Source organism: Lissotriton helveticus, chromosome 12, assembly GCF_964261635.1.
Source record: "Lissotriton helveticus chromosome 12, aLisHel1.1, whole genome shotgun sequence".
Lineage (NCBI taxonomy): Eukaryota > Metazoa > Chordata > Amphibia > Caudata > Salamandridae > Lissotriton > Lissotriton helveticus.
This window is the reverse complement of record NC_136073.1, coordinates 894,249,368-894,271,354: the sequence shown is the minus strand read 5'-3', so window position 1 is coordinate 894,271,354 and position 21,987 is coordinate 894,249,368. Positions and strand designations below refer to the sequence as shown.

The 21,987-nt window shown below is 46.3% G+C and overlaps 1 protein-coding gene across 1 annotated transcript in view; it reads right to left on the bottom strand.

The window, feature by feature from the left end:
* LOC144798760 (polyamine-transporting ATPase 13A3-like) overlaps positions 1–21,987 on the bottom strand; it is a 376,171-nt gene that overhangs the window by 160,838 nt on the left and 193,346 nt on the right. The window contains exons 15-17 of the mRNA XM_078669780.1: positions 21,644–21,794; positions 21,430–21,546; positions 16,903–16,920 (exon numbers count right to left, since the gene is read on the bottom strand). Coding sequence (XP_078525906.1) covers positions 16,903–16,920; positions 21,430–21,546; positions 21,644–21,794 — 286 coding nt within the window. The remainder of the gene's footprint in view (positions 1–16,902; positions 16,921–21,429; positions 21,547–21,643; positions 21,795–21,987) is intronic.

The window sequence follows — 21,987 nt, the reverse complement described above, 5'->3', positions numbered from 1 at the left end:
ATCAGGCTTCACTTAAAGAGTCAAAGGACAGGAATGAAAGGGAGAGACTTGTTGCAATGGGCCTGCTCAGGGAAGAAAGGGGATCAGGGTCAGACACAATGAAGGATAATCAGGCTTCACTTAAAGAGTCAAAGGACAGGAATGAAAGGAAGAGACTTGTTGCAATGGGCCTGCTCAGGGACGGAAGGGGATCAGGGTCAGACACAATGAAGGATAATCAGGCTTCACTTAAAGAGTCAAAGGACAGGAATGAAAGGAAGAGACTTGTTGCAACGGGCCTGCTCATGGACGAAAGGGGATCAGGGTCAGACACAATGAAGGATAATCAGGCTTCACTTCAAGAGTCAAAGGACAGGAATGAAAGGAACAGACTTGTTGCAATGGGCCTGCTCAGGGAAGGAAGGGGATCAGGGTCAGACACAATGAAGGATAATCAGGCTTCACTTAAAGAGTCAAAGGACAGGAATGAAAGGGAGAGACTTGTTGCAATGGGCCTGCTCATGGAAGGAAGGGGATCAGGGTCAGACACAATGAAGGATAATCAGGCTTCACTTAAAGAGTCAAAGGACAGGAATGAAAGGAAGAGACTTGTTGCAATGGGCCTGCTCATGGAAGGAAGGGGATCAGGGTCAGACACAATGAAGGATAATCAGGCTTCACTTAAAGAGTCAAAGGACAGGAATGAAAGGGACAGACTTGTTGCAATGGACCTGCTCAGGGAAGAAAGGGGATCAGGGTCAGACACAATGAAGGATAATCAGGCTTCACTTAAAGAGTCAAAGGACAGGAATGAAAGGAACAGACTTGTTGCAATGGGCCTGCTCATGGAAGGAAGGGGATCAGGGTCAGACACAATGAAGGATAATCAGGCTTCACTTCAAGAGTCAAAGGACAGGAATGAAAGGAACAGACTTGTTGCAATGGGCCTGCTCATGGAAGGAAGGGGATCAGGGTCAGACACAATGAAGGATAATCAGGCTTCACTTAAAGAGTCAAAAGACAGGAATGAAAGGAACAGACTTGTTGCAATGGGCCTGCTCATGGAAGGAAGGGGATCAGGGTCAGACACACTGAAGGATAATCAGGCTTCACTTAAAGAGTCAAAGGACAGGAATGAAAGGAACAGACTTGTTGCAATGGGCCTGCTCATGGACGAAAGGGGATCAGGGTCAGACACAATGAAGGATAATCAGGCTTCACTTAAAGAGTCAAAGGACAGGAATGAAAGTAACAGACTTGTTGCAATGGGCCTGCTCAGGGAAGAAAGGGGATCAGGGTCAGACACACTGAAGGATAATCAGGCTTCACTTAAAGAGTCAAAGGACAGGAATGAAAGGAACAGACTTGTTGCAATGGGCCTGCTCATGGAAGGAAGGGGATCAGGGTCAGACACAATGAAGGATAATCAGGCTTCACTTAAAGAGTCAAAGGACAGGAATGAAAGGGACAGACTTGTTGCAATGGGCCTGCTCATGGAAGGAAGGGGATCAGGGTCAGACACAATGAAGGATAATCAGGCTTCACTTAAAGAGTCAAAGGACAGGAATGAAAGGAAGAGACTTGTTGCAATGGGCCTGCTCATGGAAGGAAGGGGATCAGGGTCAGACACAATGAAGGATAATCAGGCTTCACTTAAAGAGTCAAAGGACAGGAATGAAAGGGACAGACTTGTTGCAATGGACCTGCTCAGGGAAGAAAGGGGATCAGGGTCAGACACAATGAAGGATAATCAGGCTTCACTTAAAGAGTCAAAGGACAGGAATGAAAGGAACAGACTTGTTGCAATGGGCCTGCTCATGGAAGGAAGGGGATCAGGGTCAGACACAATGAAGGATAATCAGGCTTCACTTCAAGAGTCAAAGGACAGGAATGAAAGGAACAGACTTGTTGCAATGGGCCTGCTCATGGAAGGAAGGGGATCAGGGTCAGACACAATGAAGGATAATCAGGCTTCACTTCAAGAGTCAAAGGACAGGAATGAAAGGAACAGACTTGTTGCAATGGGCCTGCTCATGGAAGGAAGGGGATCAGGGTCAGACACAATGAAGGATAATCAGGCTTCACTTCAAGAGTCAAAGGACAGGAATGAAAGGAACAGACTTGTTGCAATGGGCCTGCTCATGCACGAAAGGGGATCAGGGTCAGACACAATGAAGGATAATCAGGCTTCACTTAAAGAGTCAAAGGACAGGAATGAAAGGAGCAGACTTGTTGCAATGGGCCTGCTCAGGGAAGAAAGGGGACCCGGGTCAGACACAATGAAGGATAATCAGGCTTCACTTAAAGAGTCAAAGGACAAGAATGAAAGGAACACACTTGTTGCAATGGGCCTGCTCATGGAAGAAAGGGGATCAGGGTCAGACACACTGAAGGATAATCAGGCTTCACTTAAAGAGTCAAAGGACAGGAATGAAAGGGACAGACTTGTTGCAATGGGCCTGCTCAGGGAAGAAAGGGGATCAGGGTCAGACACAATGAAGGATAATCAGGTTTCACTTAAAGAGTCAAAGGACAGGAATGAAAGGGACAGACTTGTTGCAATGGGCCTGCTCATGGAAGGAAGGGGATCAGGGTCAGACACAATGAAGGATAATCAGGCTTCACTTAAAGAGTCAAAGGACAGGAATGAAAGGAACAGACTTGTTGCAATGGGCCTGCTCATGGAAGGAAGGGGATCAGGGTCAGACACAACGAAGGATAATCAGGCTTCACTTAAAGAGTCAAAGGACAGGAATGAAAGGAAGAGACTTGTTGCAATGGGCCTGCTCATGGACGAAAGGGGATCAGGGTCAGACACAATGAAGGATAATCAGGCTTCACTTAAAGAGTCCAAGGACAGGAATGAAAGGAAGAGACTTGTTGCAATGGGCCTGCTCAGGGAAGGAAGGGGATCAGGGTCAGACACAATGAAGGATAATCAGGCTTCACTTAAAGAGTCAAAGGACAGGAATGAAAGGAAGAGACTTGTTGCAATGGGCCTGCTCATGGAAGGAAGGGGATCAGGGTCAGACACAATGAAGGATAATCAGGCTTCACTTAAAGAGTCAAAGGACAGGAATGAAAGGAAGAGACTTGTTGCAATGGGCCTGCTCATGGAAGGAAGGGGATCAGGGTCAGACACAATGAAGGATAATCAGGCTTCACTTAAAGAGTCAAAGGACAGGAATGAAAGGAAGAGACTTGTTGCAATGGGCCTGCTCATGGAAGGAAGGGGATCAGGGTCAGACACAATGAAGGATAATCAGGCTTCACTTAAAGAGTCAAAGGACAGGAATGAAAGGAAGAGACTTGTTGCAATGGGCCTGCTCATGGAAGGAAGGGGATCAGGGTCAGACACAATGAAGGATAATCAGGCTTCACTTCAAGAGTCAAAGGACAGGAATGAAAGGAAGAGACTTGTTGCAATGGGCCTGCTCATGGAAGAAAGGGGATCAGGGTCAGACACAATGAAGGATAATCAGGCTTCACTTAAAGAGTCAAAGGACAGGAATGAAAGGAAGAGACTTGTTGCAATGGGCCTGCTCCGGGAAGAAAGGGGATCAGGGTCAGACACAATGAAGGATAATCAGGCTTCACTTAAAGAGTCAAAGGACAGGAATGAAAGGAAGAGACTTGTTGCAATGGGCCTGCTCATGGAAGGAAGGGGATCAGGGTCAGACACACTGAAGGATAATCAGGCTTCACTTAAAGAGTCAAAGGACAGGAATGAAAGGAACAGACTTGTTGCAATGGGCCTGCTCAGGGAAGGAAGGGGATCAGGGTCAGACACAATGAAGGATAATCAGGCTTCACTTAAAGAGTCAAAGGACAGGAATGAAAGGGACAGACTTGTTGCAATGGGCCTGCTCATGGACGAAAGGGGATCAGGGTCAGACACAATGAAGGATAATCAGGCTTCACTTAAAGAGTCAAAGGACAGGAATGAAAGGGACAGACTTGTTGCAATGGGCCTGCTCCGGGAAGAAAGGGGATCAGGGTCAGACACAATGAAGGATAATCAGGCTTTACTTAAAGAGTCAAAGGACAGGAATGAAAGGAAGAGACTTGTTGCAATGGGCCTGCTCAGGGAAAAAAGGGGATCAGGGTCAGACACAATGAAGGATAATCAGGCTTTACTTAAAGAGTCAAAGGACAGGAATGAAAGGAAGAGACTTGTTGCAATGGGCCTGCTCAGGGAAGAAAGGGGATCAGGGTCAGACACAATGAAGGATAATCAGGCTTCACTTAAAGAGTCCAAGGACAGGAATGAAAGGAACACACTTGTTGCAATGGGCCTGCTCATAGAAGGAAGGGGATCAGGGTCAGACACAATGAAGGATAATCAGGCTTCACTTAAAGAGTCAAAGGACAGGAATGAAAGGAGCAGACTTGTTGCAATGGGCCTGCTCGTGGAAGAAAGGGGATCAGGGTCAGACACAATGAAGGATAATCAGGCTTCACTTAAAGAGTCAAAGGACAGGAATGAAAGGAACAGACTTGTTGCAATGGGCCTGCTCAGGGAAGAAAGGGGATCAGGGTCAGACACAATGAAGGATAATCAGGCTTCACTTAAAGAGTCAAAGGACAGGAATGAAAGGAACAGACTTGTTGCAATGGGCCTGCTCAGGGAAGGAAGGGGATCAGGGTCAGACACAATGAAGGATAATCAGGCTTCACTTAAAGAGTCAAAGGACAGGAATGAAAGGAACACACTTGTTGCAATGGGCCTGCTCAGGGAAGGAAGGGGATCAGGGTCAGACACAATGAAGGATAATCAGGCTTCACTTCAAGAGTCAAAGGACAGGAATGAAAGGAAGAGACCTGTTGCAATGGGCCTGCTCATGGACGAAAGGGGATCAGGGTCAGACACAATGAAGGATAATCAGGCTTCACTTAAAGAGTCAAAGGACAGGAATGAAAGGAAGAGACTTGTTGCAATGGGCCTGCTCATGGAAGGAAGGGGATCAGGGTCAGACACAATGAAGGATAATCAGGCTTCACTTAAAGAGTCAAAAGACAGGAATGAAAGGAACAGACTTGTTGCAATGGGCCTGCTCATGGACGAAAGGGGATCAGGGTCAGACACAATGAAGGATAATCAGGCTTCACTTAAAGAGTCAAAGGACAGGAATGAAAGGAAGAGACTTGTTGCAATGGGCCTGCTCATGGATGAAAGGGGATCAGGGTCAGACACAATGAAGGATAATCAGGCTTCACTTAAAGAGTCAAAGGACAGGAATGAAAGGAAGAGACTTGTTGCAATGGGCCTGCTCATGGAAGGAAGGGGATCAGGGTCAGACACAATGAAGGATAATCAGGCTTCACTTAAAGAGTCAAAGGACAGGAATGAAAGGAAGAGACTTGTTGCAATGGGCCTGCTCATGGAAGGAAGGGGATCAGGGTCAGACACAATGAAGGATAATCAGGCTTCACTTAAAGAGTCAAAGGACAGGAATGAAAGGGAGAGACTTGTTGCAATGGGCCTGCTCATGGACGAAAGGGGATCAGGGTCAGACACAATGAAGGATAATCAGGCTTCACTTAAAGAGTCAAAGGACAGGAATGAAAGGAAGAGACTTGTTGCAATGGGCCTGCTCCGGGAAGAAAGGGGATCAGGGTCAGACACAATGAAGGATAATCAGGCTTCACTTAAAGAGTCAAAGGACAGGAATGAAAGGAAGAGACTTGTTGCAATGGGCCTGCTCATGGACGAAAGGGGATCAGGGTCAGACACAATGAAGGATAATCAGGCTTCACTTAAAGAGTCAAAGGACAGGAATGAAAGGGAGAGACTTGTTGCAATGGGCCTGCTCATGGACGAAAGGGGATCAGGGTCAGACACAATGAAGGATAATCAGGCTTCACTTAAAGAGTCAAAGGACAGGAATGAAAGGAAGAGACTTGTTGCAATGGGCCTGCTCATGGAAGGAAGGGGATCAGGGTCAGACACAATGAAGGATAATCAGGCTTCACTTAAAGAGTCAAAGGACAGGAATGAAAGGAACAGACTTGTTGCAATGGGCCTGCTCATGGACGAAAGGGGATCAGGGTCAGACACAATGAAGGATAATCAGGCTTCACTTAAAGAGTCAAAGGACAGGAATGAAAGGAACAGACTTGTTGCAATGGGCCTGCTCATGGATGAAAGGGGATCAGGGTCAGACACAATGAAGGATAATCAGGCTTCACTTAAAGAGTCAAAGGACAGGAATGAAAGGAAGAGACTTGTTGCAATGGGCCTGCTCATGGAAGGAAGGGGATCAGGGTCAGACACAATGAAGGATAATCAGGCTTCACTTAAAGAGTCCAAGGACAGGAATGAAAGGAACAGACTTGTTGCAATGGGCCTGCTCATGGAAGGAAGGGGATCAGGGTCAGACACAATGAAGGATAATCAGGCTTCACTTAAAGAGTCAAAGGACAGGAATGAAAGGGAGAGACTTGTTGCAATGGGCCTGCTCAGGGAAGAAAGGGGATCAGGGTCAGACACAATGAAGGATAATCAGGCTTCACTTAAAGAGTCAAAGGACAGAAATGAAAGGAAGAGACTTGTTGCAATGGGCCTGCTCAGGGACGGAAGGGGATCAGGGTCAGACACAATGAAGGATAATCAGGCTTCACTTAAAGAGTCAAAGGACAGGAATGAAAGGAAGAGACTTGTTGCAACGGGCCTGCTCATGGACGAAAGGGGATCAGGGTCAGACACAATGAAGGATAATCAGGCTTCACTTAAAGAGTCAAAGGACAGGAATGAAAGGAAGAGACTTGTTGCAATGGGCCTGCTCAGGGAAGAAAGGGGATCAGGGTCAGACACAATGAAGGATAATCAGGCTTCACTTCAAGAGTCAAAGGACAGGAATGAAAGGAACAGACTTGTTGCAATGGGCCTGCTCAGGGAAGGAAGGGGATCAGGGTCAGACACAATGAAGGATAATCAGGCTTCACTTAAAGAGTCAAAGGACAGGAATGAAAGGGAGAGACTTGTTGCAATGGGCCTGCTCAGGGAAGGAAGGGGATCAGGGTCAGACACAATGAAGGATAATCAGGCTTCACTTCAAGAGTCAAAGGACAGGAATGAAAGGAACAGACTTGTTGCAATGGGCCTGCTCAGGGAAGGAAGGGGATCAGGGTCAGACACAATGAAGGATAATCAGGCTTCACTTAAAGAGTCAAAGGACAGGAATGAAAGGGAGAGACTTGTTGCAATGGGCCTGCTCATGGACGAAAGGGGATCAGGGTCAGACACAATGAAGGATAATCAGGCTTCACTTAAAGAGTCAAAGGACAGGAATGAAAGGAAGAGACTTGTTGCAATGGGCCTGCTCAGGGAAGAAAGGGGATCAGGGTCAGACAAAATGAAGGATAATCAGGCTTCACTTAAAGAGTCAAAGGACAGGAATGAAAGGAAGAGACTTGTTGCAATGGGCCTGCTCAGGGAAGAAAGGGGATCAGGGTCAGACACAATGAAGGATAATCAGGCTTCACTTAAAGAGTCAAAGGACAGGAATGAAAGGAAGAGACTTGTTGCAATGGGCCTGCTCCGGGAAGAAAGGGGATCAGGGTCAGACACAATGAAGGATAATCAGGCTTCACTTAAAGAGTCAAAGGACAGGAATGAAAGGAACAGACTTGTTGCAATGGGCCTGCTCAGGGAAGAAAGGGGATCAGGGTCAGACACAATGAAGGATAATCAGGCTTCACTTAAAGAGTCAAAAGACAGGAATGAAAGGAACAGACTTGTTGCAATGGGCCTGCTCATGGAAGGAAGGGGATCAGGGTCAGACACACTGAAGGATAATCAGGCTTCACTTAAAGAGTCAAAGGACAGGAATGAAAGGAACAGACTTGTTGCAATGGGCCTGCTCATGGACGAAAGGGGATCAGGGTCAGACACAATGAAGGATAATCAGGCTTCACTTAAAGAGTCAAAGGACAGGAATGAAAGTAACAGACTTGTTGCAATGGGCCTGCTCAGGGAAGAAAGGGGATCAGGGTCAGACACACTGAAGGATAATCAGGCTTCACTTAAAGAGTCAAAGGACAGGAATGAAAGGAACAGACTTGTTGCAATGGGCCTGCTCATGGAAGGAAGGGGATCAGGGTCAGACACAATGAAGGATAATCAGGCTTCACTTAAAGAGTCAAAGGACAGGAATGAAAGGGACAGACTTGTTGCAATGGGCCTGCTCATGGAAGGAAGGGGATCAGGGTCAGACACAATGAAGGATAATCAGGCTTCACTTAAAGAGTCAAAGGACAGGAATGAAAGGAAGAGACTTGTTGCAATGGGCCTGCTCATGGAAGGAAGGGGATCAGGGTCAGACACAATGAAGGATAATCAGGCTTCACTTAAAGAGTCAAAGGACAGGAATGAAAGGGACAGACTTGTTGCAATGGACCTGCTCAGGGAAGAAAGGGGATCAGGGTCAGACACAATGAAGGATAATCAGGCTTCACTTAAAGAGTCAAAGGACAGGAATGAAAGGAACAGACTTGTTGCAATGGGCCTGCTCATGGAAGGAAGGGGATCAGGGTCAGACACAATGAAGGATAATCAGGCTTCACTTCAAGAGTCAAAGGACAGGAATGAAAGGAACAGACTTGTTGCAATGGGCCTGCTCATGGAAGGAAGGGGATCAGGGTCAGACACAATGAAGGATAATCAGGCTTCACTTAAAGAGTCAAAAGACAGGAATGAAAGGAACAGACTTGTTGCAATGGGCCTGCTCATGGAAGGAAGGGGATCAGGGTCAGACACACTGAAGGATAATCAGGCTTCACTTAAAGAGTCAAAGGACAGGAATGAAAGGAACAGACTTGTTGCAATGGGCCTGCTCATGGACGAAAGGGGATCAGGGTCAGACACAATGAAGGATAATCAGGCTTCACTTAAAGAGTCAAAGGACAGGAATGAAAGTAACAGACTTGTTGCAATGGGCCTGCTCAGGGAAGAAAGGGGATCAGGGTCAGACACACTGAAGGATAATCAGGCTTCACTTAAAGAGTCAAAGGACAGGAATGAAAGGAACAGACTTGTTGCAATGGGCCTGCTCATGGAAGGAAGGGGATCAGGGTCAGACACAATGAAGGATAATCAGGCTTCACTTAAAGAGTCAAAGGACAGGAATGAAAGGGACAGACTTGTTGCAATGGGCCTGCTCATGGAAGGAAGGGGATCAGGGTCAGACACAATGAAGGATAATCAGGCTTCACTTAAAGAGTCAAAGGACAGGAATGAAAGGAAGAGACTTGTTGCAATGGGCCTGCTCATGGAAGGAAGGGGATCAGGGTCAGACACAATGAAGGATAATCAGGCTTCACTTAAAGAGTCAAAGGACAGGAATGAAAGGGACAGACTTGTTGCAATGGACCTGCTCAGGGAAGAAAGGGGATCAGGGTCAGACACAATGAAGGATAATCAGGCTTCACTTAAAGAGTCAAAGGACAGGAATGAAAGGAACAGACTTGTTGCAATGGGCCTGCTCATGGAAGGAAGGGGATCAGGGTCAGACACAATGAAGGATAATCAGGCTTCACTTCAAGAGTCAAAGGACAGGAATGAAAGGAACAGACTTGTTGCAATGGGCCTGCTCATGGAAGGAAGGGGATCAGGGTCAGACACAATGAAGGATAATCAGGCTTCACTTCAAGAGTCAAAGGACAGGAATGAAAGGAACAGACTTGTTGCAATGGGCCTGCTCATGGAAGGAAGGGGATCAGGGTCAGACACAATGAAGGATAATCAGGCTTCACTTCAAGAGTCAAAGGACAGGAATGAAAGGAACAGACTTGTTGCAATGGGCCTGCTCATGGACGAAAGGGGATCAGGGTCAGACACAATGAAGGATAATCAGGCTTCACTTAAAGAGTCAAAGGACAGGAATGAAAGGAGCAGACTTGTTGCAATGGGCCTGCTCAGGGAAGAAAGGGGACCCGGGTCAGACACAATGAAGGATAATCAGGCTTCACTTAAAGAGTCAAAGGACAAGAATGAAAGGAACACACTTGTTGCAATGGGCCTGCTCATGGAAGAAAGGGGATCAGGGTCAGACACACTGAAGGATAATCAGGCTTCACTTCAAGAGTCAAAGGACAGGAATGAAAGGGACAGACTTGTTGCAATGGGCCTGCTCAGGGAAGAAAGGGGATCAGGGTCAGACACAATGAAGGATAATCAGGTTTCACTTAAAGAGTCAAAGGACAGGAATGAAAGGGACAGACTTGTTGCAATGGGCCTGCTCATGGAAGGAAGGGGATCAGGGTCAGACACAATGAAGGATAATCAGGCTTCACTTAAAGAGTCAAAGGACAGGAATGAAAGGGACAGACTTGTTGCAATGGGCCTGCTCATGGAAGGAAGGGGATCAGGGTCAGACACAATGAAGGATAATCAGGCTTCACTTAAAGAGTCAAAGGACAGGAATGAAAGGAAGAGACTTGTTGCAATGGGCCTGCTCGTGGAAGGAAGGGGATCAGGGTCAGACACAATGAAGGATAATCAGGCTTCACTTAAAGAGTCAAAGGACAGGAATGAAAGGAACAGACTTGTTGCAATGGGCCTGCTCATGGAAGGAAGGGGATCAGGGTCAGACACAACGAAGGATAATCAGGCTTCACTTAAAGAGTCAAAGGACAGGAATGAAAGGAAGAGAGTTGTTGCAATGGGCCTGCTCATGGACGAAAGGGGATCAGGGTCAGACACAATGAAGGATAATCAGGCTTCACTTAAAGAGTCCAAGGACAGGAATGAAAGGAAGAGACTTGTTGCAATGGGCCTGCTCAGGGAAGGAAGGGGATCAGGGTCAGACACAATGAAGGATAATCAGGCTTCACTTAAAGAGTCAAAGGACAGGAATGAAAGGAAGAGACTTGTTGCAATGGGCCTGCTCATGGAAGGAAGGGGATCAGGGTCAGACACAATGAAGGATAATCAGGCTTCACTTAAAGAGTCAAAGGACAGGAATGAAAGGAAGAGACTTGTTGCAATGGGCCTGCTCATGGAAGGAAGGGGATCAGGGTCAGACACAATGAAGGATAATCAGGCTTCACTTAAAGAGTCAAAGGACAGGAATGAAAGGAAGAGACTTGTTGCAATGGGCCTGCTCATGGAAGGAAGGGGATCAGGGTCAGACACAATGAAGGATAATCAGGCTTCACTTAAAGAGTCAAAGGACAGGAATGAAAGGAAGAGACTTGTTGCAATGGGCCTGCTCATGGAAGGAAGGGGATCAGGGTCAGACACAATGAAGGATAATCAGGCTTCACTTCAAGAGTCAAAGGACAGGAATGAAAGGAAGAGACTTGTTTCAATGGGCCTGCTCATGGAAGAAAGGGGATCAGGGTCAGACACAATGAAGGATAATCAGGCTTCACTTAAAGAGTCAAAGGACAGGAATGAAAGGAAGAGACTTGTTGCAATGGGCCTGCTCCGGGAAGAAAGGGGATCAGGGTCAGACACAATGAAGGATAATCAGGCTTCACTTAAAGAGTCAAAGGACAGGAATGAAAGGAAGAGACTTGTTGCAATGGGCCTGCTCATGGACGAAAGGGGATCAGGGTCAGACACAATGAAGGATAATCAGGCTTCACTTAAAGAGTCAAAGGACAGGAATGAAAGTAACAGACTTGTTGCAATGGGCCTGCTCAGGGAAGAAAGGGGATCAGGGTCAGACACACTGAAGGATAATCAGGCTTCACTTAAAGAGTCAAAGGACAGGAATGAAAGGAACAGACTTGTTGCAATGGGCCTGCTCATGGAAGGAAGGGGATCAGGGTCAGACACAATGAAGGATAATCAGGCTTCACTTAAAGAGTCAAAGGACAGGAATGAAAGGGACAGACTTGTTGCAATGGGCCTGCTCATGGAAGGAAGGGGATCAGGGTCAGACACAATGAAGGATAATCAGGCTTCACTTAAAGAGTCAAAGGACAGGAATGAAAGGAAGAGACTTGTTGCAATGGGCCTGCTCATGGAAGGAAGGGGATCAGGGTCAGACACAATGAAGGATAATCAGGCTTCACTTAAAGAGTCAAAGGACAGGAATGAAAGGGACAGACTTGTTGCAATGGACCTGCTCAGGGAAGAAAGGGGATCAGGGTCAGACACAATGAAGGATAATCAGGCTTCACTTAAAGAGTCAAAGGACAGGAATGAAAGGAACAGACTTGTTGCAATGGGCCTGCTCATGGAAGGAAGGGGATCAGGGTCAGACACAATGAAGGATAATCAGGCTTCACTTCAAGAGTCAAAGGACAGGAATGAAAGGAACAGACTTGTTGCAATGGGCCTGCTCATGGAAGGAAGGGGATCAGGGTCAGACACAATGAAGGATAATCAGGCTTCACTTAAAGAGTCAAAAGACAGGAATGAAAGGAACAGACTTGTTGCAATGGGCCTGCTCATGGAAGGAAGGGGATCAGGGTCAGACACACTGAAGGATAATCAGGCTTCACTTAAAGAGTCAAAGGACAGGAATGAAAGGAACAGACTTGTTGCAATGGGCCTGCTCATGGACGAAAGGGGATCAGGGTCAGACACAATGAAGGATAATCAGGCTTCACTTAAAGAGTCAAAGGACAGGAATGAAAGTAACAGACTTGTTGCAATGGGCCTGCTCAGGGAAGAAAGGGGATCAGGGTCAGACACACTGAAGGATAATCAGGCTTCACTTAAAGAGTCAAAGGACAGGAATGAAAGGAACAGACTTGTTGCAATGGGCCTGCTCATGGAAGGAAGGGGATCAGGGTCAGACACAATGAAGGATAATCAGGCTTCACTTAAAGAGTCAAAGGACAGGAATGAAAGGGACAGACTTGTTGCAATGGGCCTGCTCATGGAAGGAAGGGGATCAGGGTCAGACACAATGAAGGATAATCAGGCTTCACTTAAAGAGTCAAAGGACAGGAATGAAAGGAAGAGACTTGTTGCAATGGGCCTGCTCATGGAAGGAAGGGGATCAGGGTCAGACACAATGAAGGATAATCAGGCTTCACTTAAAGAGTCAAAGGACAGGAATGAAAGGGACAGACTTGTTGCAATGGACCTGCTCAGGGAAGAAAGGGGATCAGGGTCAGACACAATGAAGGATAATCAGGCTTCACTTAAAGAGTCAAAGGACAGGAATGAAAGGAACAGACTTGTTGCAATGGGCCTGCTCATGGAAGGAAGGGGATCAGGGTCAGACACAATGAAGGATAATCAGGCTTCACTTCAAGAGTCAAAGGACAGGAATGAAAGGAACAGACTTGTTGCAATGGGCCTGCTCATGGAAGGAAGGGGATCAGGGTCAGACACAATGAAGGATAATCAGGCTTCACTTCAAGAGTCAAAGGACAGGAATGAAAGGAACAGACTTGTTGCAATGGGCCTGCTCATGGAAGGAAGGGGATCAGGGTCAGACACAATGAAGGATAATCAGGCTTCACTTCAAGAGTCAAAGGACAGGAATGAAAGGAACAGACTTGTTGCAATGGGCCTGCTCATGGACGAAAGGGGATCAGGGTCAGACACAATGAAGGATAATCAGGCTTCACTTAAAGAGTCAAAGGACAGGAATGAAAGGAGCAGACTTGTTGCAATGGGCCTGCTCAGGGAAGAAAGGGGACCCGGGTCAGACACAATGAAGGATAATCAGGCTTCACTTAAAGAGTCAAAGGACAAGAATGAAAGGAACACACTTGTTGCAATGGGCCTGCTCATGGAAGAAAGGGGATCAGGGTCAGACACACTGAAGGATAATCAGGCTTCACTTCAAGAGTCAAAGGACAGGAATGAAAGGGACAGACTTGTTGCAATGGGCCTGCTCAGGGAAGAAAGGGGATCAGGGTCAGACACAATGAAGGATAATCAGGTTTCACTTAAAGAGTCAAAGGACAGGAATGAAAGGGACAGACTTGTTGCAATGGGCCTGCTCATGGAAGGAAGGGGATCAGGGTCAGACACAATGAAGGATAATCAGGCTTCACTTAAAGAGTCAAAGGACAGGAATGAAAGGGACAGACTTGTTGCAATGGGCCTGCTCATGGAAGGAAGGGGATCAGGGTCAGACACAATGAAGGATAATCAGGCTTCACTTAAAGAGTCAAAGGACAGGAATGAAAGGAAGAGACTTGTTGCAATGGGCCTGCTCGTGGAAGGAAGGGGATCAGGGTCAGACACAATGAAGGATAATCAGGCTTCACTTAAAGAGTCAAAGGACAGGAATGAAAGGAACAGACTTGTTGCAATGGGCCTGCTCATGGAAGGAAGGGGATCAGGGTCAGACACAACGAAGGATAATCAGGCTTCACTTAAAGAGTCAAAGGACAGGAATGAAAGGAAGAGAGTTGTTGCAATGGGCCTGCTCATGGACGAAAGGGGATCAGGGTCAGACACAATGAAGGATAATCAGGCTTCACTTAAAGAGTCCAAGGACAGGAATGAAAGGAAGAGACTTGTTGCAATGGGCCTGCTCAGGGAAGGAAGGGGATCAGGGTCAGACACAATGAAGGATAATCAGGCTTCACTTAAAGAGTCAAAGGACAGGAATGAAAGGAAGAGACTTGTTGCAATGGGCCTGCTCATGGAAGGAAGGGGATCAGGGTCAGACACAATGAAGGATAATCAGGCTTCACTTAAAGAGTCAAAGGACAGGAATGAAAGGAAGAGACTTGTTGCAATGGGCCTGCTCATGGAAGGAAGGGGATCAGGGTCAGACACAATGAAGGATAATCAGGCTTCACTTAAAGAGTCAAAGGACAGGAATGAAAGGAAGAGACTTGTTGCAATGGGCCTGCTCATGGAAGGAAGGGGATCAGGGTCAGACACAATGAAGGATAATCAGGCTTCACTTAAAGAGTCAAAGGACAGGAATGAAAGGAAGAGACTTGTTGCAATGGGCCTGCTCATGGAAGGAAGGGGATCAGGGTCAGACACAATGAAGGATAATCAGGCTTCACTTCAAGAGTCAAAGGACAGGAATGAAAGGAAGAGACTTGTTTCAATGGGCCTGCTCATGGAAGAAAGGGGATCAGGGTCAGACACAATGAAGGATAATCAGGCTTCACTTAAAGAGTCAAAGGACAGGAATGAAAGGAAGAGACTTGTTGCAATGGGCCTGCTCCGGGAAGAAAGGGGATCAGGGTCAGACACAATGAAGGATAATCAGGCTTCACTTAAAGAGTCAAAGGACAGGAATGAAAGGAAGAGACTTGTTGCAATGGGCCTGCTCATGGAAGGAAGGGGATCAGGGTCAGACACACTGAAGGATAATCAGGCTTCACTTAAAGAGTCAAAGGACAGGAATGAAAGGAACAGACTTGTTGCAATGGGCCTGCTCAGGGAAGAAAGGGGATCAGGGTCAGACACAATGAAGGATAATCAGGCTTCACTTAAAGAGTCAAAGGACAGGAATGAAAGGAACAGACTTGTTGCAATGGGCCTGCTCAGGGAAGAAAGGGGATCAGGGTCAGACACAATGAAGGATAATCAGGCTTCACTTAAAGAGTCAAAGGACAGGAATGAAAGGAACAGACTTGTTGCAATGGGCCTGCTCATGGAAGAAAGGGGATCAGGGTCAGACACAATGAAGGATAATCAGGCTTCACTTAAAGAGTCAAAGGACAGGAATGAAAGGAAGAGACTTGTTGCAATGGGCCTGCTCATGGACGAAAGGGGATCAGGGTCAGACACAATGAAGGATAATCAGGCTTCACTTAAAGAGTCAAAGGACAGGAATGAAAGGAAGAGACTTGTTGCAATGGGCCTGCTCATGGACGAAAGGGGATCAGGGTCAGACACAATGAAGGATAATCAGGCTTCACTTAAAGAGTCAAAGGACAGGAATGAAAGGAAGAGACTTGTTGCAATGGGCCTGCTCATGGAAGGAAGGGGATCAGGGTCAGACACAATGAAGGATAATCAGGCTTCACTTAAAGAGTCAAAGGACAGGAATGAAAGGAAGAGACTTGTTGCAATGGGCCTGCTCAGGGAAGAAAGGGGATCAGGGTCAGACACAATGAAGGATAATCAGGCTTCACTTAAAGAGTCAAAGGACAGGAATGAAAGGAAGAGACTTGTTGCAATGGGCCTGCTCAGGGAAGAAAGGGGATCAGGGTCAGACACAATGAAGGATAATCAGGCTTCACTTAAAGAGTCAAAGGACAGGAATGAAAGGAACAGACTTGTTGCAATGGGCCTGCTCATGGAAGAAAGGGGATCAGGGTCAGACACAATGAAGGATAATCAGGCTTCACTTAAAGAGTCAAAGGACAGGAATGAAAGGAAGAGACTTGTTGCAATGGGCCTGCTCAGGGAAGAAAGGGGATCAGGGTCAGACACAATGAAGGATAATCAGGCTTCACTTAAAGAGTCAAAGGACAGGAATGAAAGGAACAGACTTGTTGCAATGGGCCTGCTCATGGAAGGAAGGGGATCAGGGTCAGACACAATGAAGGATAATCAGGCTTCATTTAAAGAGTCAAAGGACAGGAATGAAAGGAACAGACTTGTTGCAATGGGCCTGCTCAGGGAAGAAAGGGGATCAGGGTCAGACACAATGAAGGATAATCAGGCTTCACTTCAAGAGTCAAAGGACAGGAATGAAAGGAACAGACTTGTTGCAATGGGCCTGCTCAGGGAAGAAAGGGGATCAGGGTCAGACACAATGAAGGATAATCAGGCTTCACTTAAAGAGTCAAAGGACAGGAATGAAAGGAACAGACTTGTTGCAATGGGCCTGCTCAGGGAAGAAAGGGGATCAGGGTCAGACACAATGAAGGATAATCAGGCTTCACTTAAAGAGTCAAAGGACAGGAATGAAAGGAAGAGACTTGTTGCAATGGGCCTGCTCAGGGAAGAAAGGGGATCAGGGTCAGACACAATGAACTGCGGAATGAATTCCAACAGGATGTCGGTCCTGTGGACCATGGAGCATCAGCACTTACCATGATGTCATGAATGGCCTGGAAAAAAAAGAAGAAAAGCAAATGTTTAAAAGTAGACTTCAGTTCAACAGAACAGCGAACAGAAACATTGCACACTTTGCCACCAGCTTTAGCCCACCCAGTACATCTTGCAACCTCTAAAACAAGTAACTTACCTTTGGTAACACCCTTTATGGTGGATACGCTTTCTAACCGCAGATGCCACAACTTTGAAATATTTACCAGGCACCAGACGGGATCTGTATGTTTTCCATAGCAGTGCTCCCACACGTTACTAGCTGGTGCCGTATGGCTCTGCAATGGCTTGTTCCATCCCAGAAGGAAAAGACTACAGCAGTTAATAGCCACCCCTATGAATTTCTTGCTTGACCCTTTCCACGCCCGATGGCGCAGAGCACAAAACAATTAGAGGTACCAGCGTGCAGATCTCTAATTTGAGACCTTTGGAGAAGTTAAAAAGAGACGACTTCACAGAACCGAGGGGGTGAGGAATACACACTTTGGGAAAGCATCCTCCAGAAAGAGTTTTAACATAGGTAAGTAACTTGTTCTTCTGGCAGATACTTCTAATCGCATATTCCTCATTTTAAGAATACATACCAAAGCAGAACTCCCATAGTGGAGGGTCTGTGGGGTGGGCTCAGACTAAAAGACCCTGCAGGACTGAAGCGGCAAAATGCCCTTCCCGTCGGACCTGGTTGTCCAGGCAGAACGTATGCTCTGAGTCCCACATTGCGACCTGATAGATGTCAAGAACAGGAACTCCCGGTGCCAATGCAGTGGTGGAAGCCTTGGCCCTGGTGGAATGGGTCCTTAGTCCTGCCAGAAGCTGTTGTTTTGACAATGCAGAACAGATCTTAATGCAAGGGACAATCCACCTTGAGAGAATACTTTATCGCATCACCTTACCTTTCCTTCCACACGGAAACCCATAAAAAGGTGACTGTCCACCCGATGGTCCTTGGTGCGATCAATGTAAAAGCCTAAAGTGCTTTTAGGGTTCAACCAATGGAGTATCTCCTCCTCTTTTAAGGAGTAAGGCTGGGGAAAAAACATTGACAGGTTGATGAATTGCCAAATGTGAAAAAGAGTCGTGACTTTTCTCAAAAAGGCTGCTCTGGTCCTCAGCATCAGTCTGTCCGGAAAAAAGGTGGTGTAGGGTGGTTGCACCCAAAGAGCATGCAATGAGCTAAAGTGATCACGACAAGAAGACTGAATGAGCAGATGTGCTTTGGCTGGAAGAAATACGCACAAGAAATGTCAGGCTCAAATTAAGGAGGGAACATGTGTTAAACCTTTAACTCTTTCGATGCTGATGACAGAACCGCTCCGTCATCAGCTGCGGTGGCAATGTGCTGATGACGGAGCGGTTCTGTCATGGCCCGCTCGCCGCGCGGATTCCGCGCCTGCGCTGGGCGTTCCATTGAGCGGGCGGGGCCATGACGGAACCGCTCCGTCATGAGCACAGCCCAAACGCGGCTGGTGACGGAGCGGTTCCGTCACCAGCATGCGCCCGCCGTGCGGCCGCCCCGCCCCCTTAGCGCTGCGGCGGAATAGCCGCTGCAGCGATGTGGTTAATAAACTGCATCACAACAGGTGATTTAAACAAAGATGGTTGGTCTGGTAAATGCACAAAGGTTAAAAGACCAGCTAAATAAGCTTTAATAGTGTCCTGCACAAGGTCTTTCTGGGCCAAAGATGTAACAAATAAAATATCCAACAGCTTGACTTGGAAAGGGTCTGTCCTGCAGACTCCACACCAGGCCACAAATTTGTCCCAGGGAGCCTGGCAAACAGTATGACATCTACAAATTTGCTTGGCAAATCAAATGCCATCAGATGCCACTGCTCAGTCTCTACGCATGGAGCTGCGTATTGTGCATATTCTGCTGGAGAACCCACCCTACTGAGTTGCTACAACAGAGGAGCCTCCTGAAGTAGTAGCTTGATCGCAGGGCGGACACACATGCTTGGAAGGTCTGTGTAGAACACTGTCCAGGGCCAATCCAGGGCCACTAGGATGACGTGGGCCGGGTCGTTCCAGAGTTTCTTCAGACTCTGGGCAGGTGAGGCAGAGGCGGGAAAGAAAGAGGAGTCCTATGTTCCACCCCACTCGAAATCTATCTTGTAGAGGTTCCAAAACCTATAATCACAGTACTTCTCACCCCACCTATACTAGATGCAACACTGGAATACAAGACAGTGTAATTATCAATAAGGCAAGCCATTTGCTCTGTCATGGTGTCACTATTGCAGTAAAAGCAGCCATGTTACAACTCATTAATATAGCACCTTTGAAATCAAAGGGGGCGGAATTAATATACAGTACATGGTATGACCCACCATTGAAGTCAATGGGGTAATCAATAGCACTCCTCCTGTTAATCTTGCGTTGTTAATCATTACAATTGGGAACAAAGCAATGCATTCAATACATGAGTCTTAGAGCGTGTCTTTTACTTTATTCATTTGCTACTGCACTCACAGGAACAGCTAACAGGGTCCATAGACTCCCAAGCCTGAATTCAAAAGTACAGGCTCAGGAAGTGCTTTAGAAGTCATCAAAACCTCTCCGAGGCAAGTAAATCTAACCCCCTCGGGAGACTTGCAGCTAGTTTTAATAAAATGTAACTGAAGGCTGCTGAACTATGTGCAGCCCCCAAACACGCCTAAAACATGGCAGTTGTGCCCGAGCCCTTCCATTGTGGGGGTTATATGGTGTCCCATGCCTCTGGTCTTAAATCCCAAACCTTTGTATAGCAATATTTACATCTTAATATTTTTTTGCCGGAAGTTATTGGTAGAATACAATTTAAAAAAAAACATACTTTTTTGCTAAATTCTTTGAAATCCTTTGGGGAGACCCTATTGCTTTTGAAAATGATTATTTGCATTCTTCCATTTCCTTTGCTACTGAGGCCACGTGCTTTAAAACACCTTTTATTTTCCATCCACAAGGACTAGCCCAATATGCACACCAGGGCCAGGGTAACCATAATGGTTGTTCTTTTTTTTTTTCTCTGAGTTTTATAATAGCGCACACTTGACCCGAAGGTATCCGGTATCAGAGCGCTTTACATGAGCACTAGTTATGTTACACAAGGACACATTAATTTTTGTTAAGGTACAATAATAAACATACCAGTGGTCCCGTGGGACTCATTTGCATCACTATCTTAACCAGTGAATCAATGGTAATGGAAATGATCAAAAGATGACTTGGTGTCAATTGTAAGAACAGTCGTACGTTGATCAACTTGAAGAGCATTCAAAGCCTCTTTCTCTTGTGTGAAAGATTATAATTCATATATCAAACGGACAGTCGACCCCGGATCCAGAGAGCTGTAGGCATTTCTGAGGGATCCAGTAGGGTAATGAATATATCCGCAACATGGTATAGGAATGTGAGTTGCATCTGAACGAGAGACGAAACTAGTTCAGAGGACGGAGTCTGGAGGTACCAGGGGCGTAACACAACTCCACTTGGTGGGGGTAGCAGGACGAAGGTGAGCCTTGCTTGGATTTATTGTACTGCTTCTTCTTTAAATTACCGGATGACTTGGACCTCAAATACGATAAAGGGATCGGATTTGGGAACGAGAAAGGGGTCTAAAACTTTGAGCAGGATTGGGCCGTCCTAACTTTCAGTTTGGGTTCTGCGATTTAGGACTTGTCCTTGTAATCGCAGATGGCCTTAAGAATCATGTTCATACACTTGATGCACAACGTTTGATTGAGTGAGGAGCCCAAACACCAAAGACGGACATTGTGAGGGTCCGTCACTGATATCTGTTGGTGGCAATCCTTAAAAGGTTGAACCCCAGTCATTTTAGGAGGGGGCGTGTTCTTTGCACACTGGACAAATAAATTGTGAGAAACAAGTGTCAGGCCTGAAAGAATTTTTCGGGAGCGAGCTCCCGATCCATGTTGGAAGGTGAGGAAAGAATAGAACGGATATCAACCCATAGGGGTAACGGTTATTTAAAGGTCCCAACGTCACATCCAAGGAGGGTTGGACCGAACACAGAGCCATACGAGGTCACTTACCATAAAGCAAAGGAATTGCTGAAGTACATTTTCCAGCTGCAGTCTAGAGCCTCAGGGTATTCACAAGGTGAGCAATCTGCGGTTAGGAGTATCCATTAGAAACGTTCCTTGATTATACGAACCAAAACTGATGTTAGAGGTTGAACCTACTCCAGAATTGGGTTCCCAGATTTAGTATTTGTTAGAAGTAGACTTGATGTGAAAGCTCACATGGCAGCAATATGAAAAACTAACTCCCAACACTTTATTACCACATTTATAAAACGGCCACAAAAATGTAATAAACAAAAACTCAACATTGCAGCAATATTTCCAGGTCATCTGTAGCTGATGCAGGGTCCTAGAAGTACATTATCTCCTTAATGATCTCATACTGGAAGACCCGCATCTCCACAACGTTTTAGTTTGAAGTATTCACTGGGTTATATCGTGATTAAAACAGAAAAGGATTTCAATGTAATCCCTTAGTGGGAAGCTTACCATGTCATCCTCTGAATCAATGGAGATTTGGGCTACGCTCTGATCTGCTGGACGTACCACGGTGGGCAAAATCTGATCATGCAATACGGTCTCGTCTGCAGTGGGTTCTTCCAGGATCTACAAAACCAGAGAACAGGAGAGCAGAAGGAAAACGTTAAAAAAAAGCTAAAGCAATCAATAAACAAATAGAACTTCTTGTTTTGCTGATAAGTACCCAGCCTGTGGCTTCGAACATCTTCAGGTCCAGCGGGTCGCCAGAGATCTTCCCTTCGATTTTAGTCAGGGAGTGGCAGGAGGCCATGGCGGCCACAAAGCGTGATCGAACAAGACTCTTGGCTTGGACCTCCTGTGCCGTAGTGAGAAACCTATCAAAACAAAAATGTAAGGCTATTAGCAAGAGTAGAGGACAAGGCACCGACATCTGCTTGGGATTAAAATTATTTCAATTCCATATTCCATGCCATCTCCTAGTCACTGGAATAGTCACAGCTTAAATGTCAAGAAACAACACCTCAAAAGACACAATGGTCTCAAATTAGAGGACATCATGAATTTCTG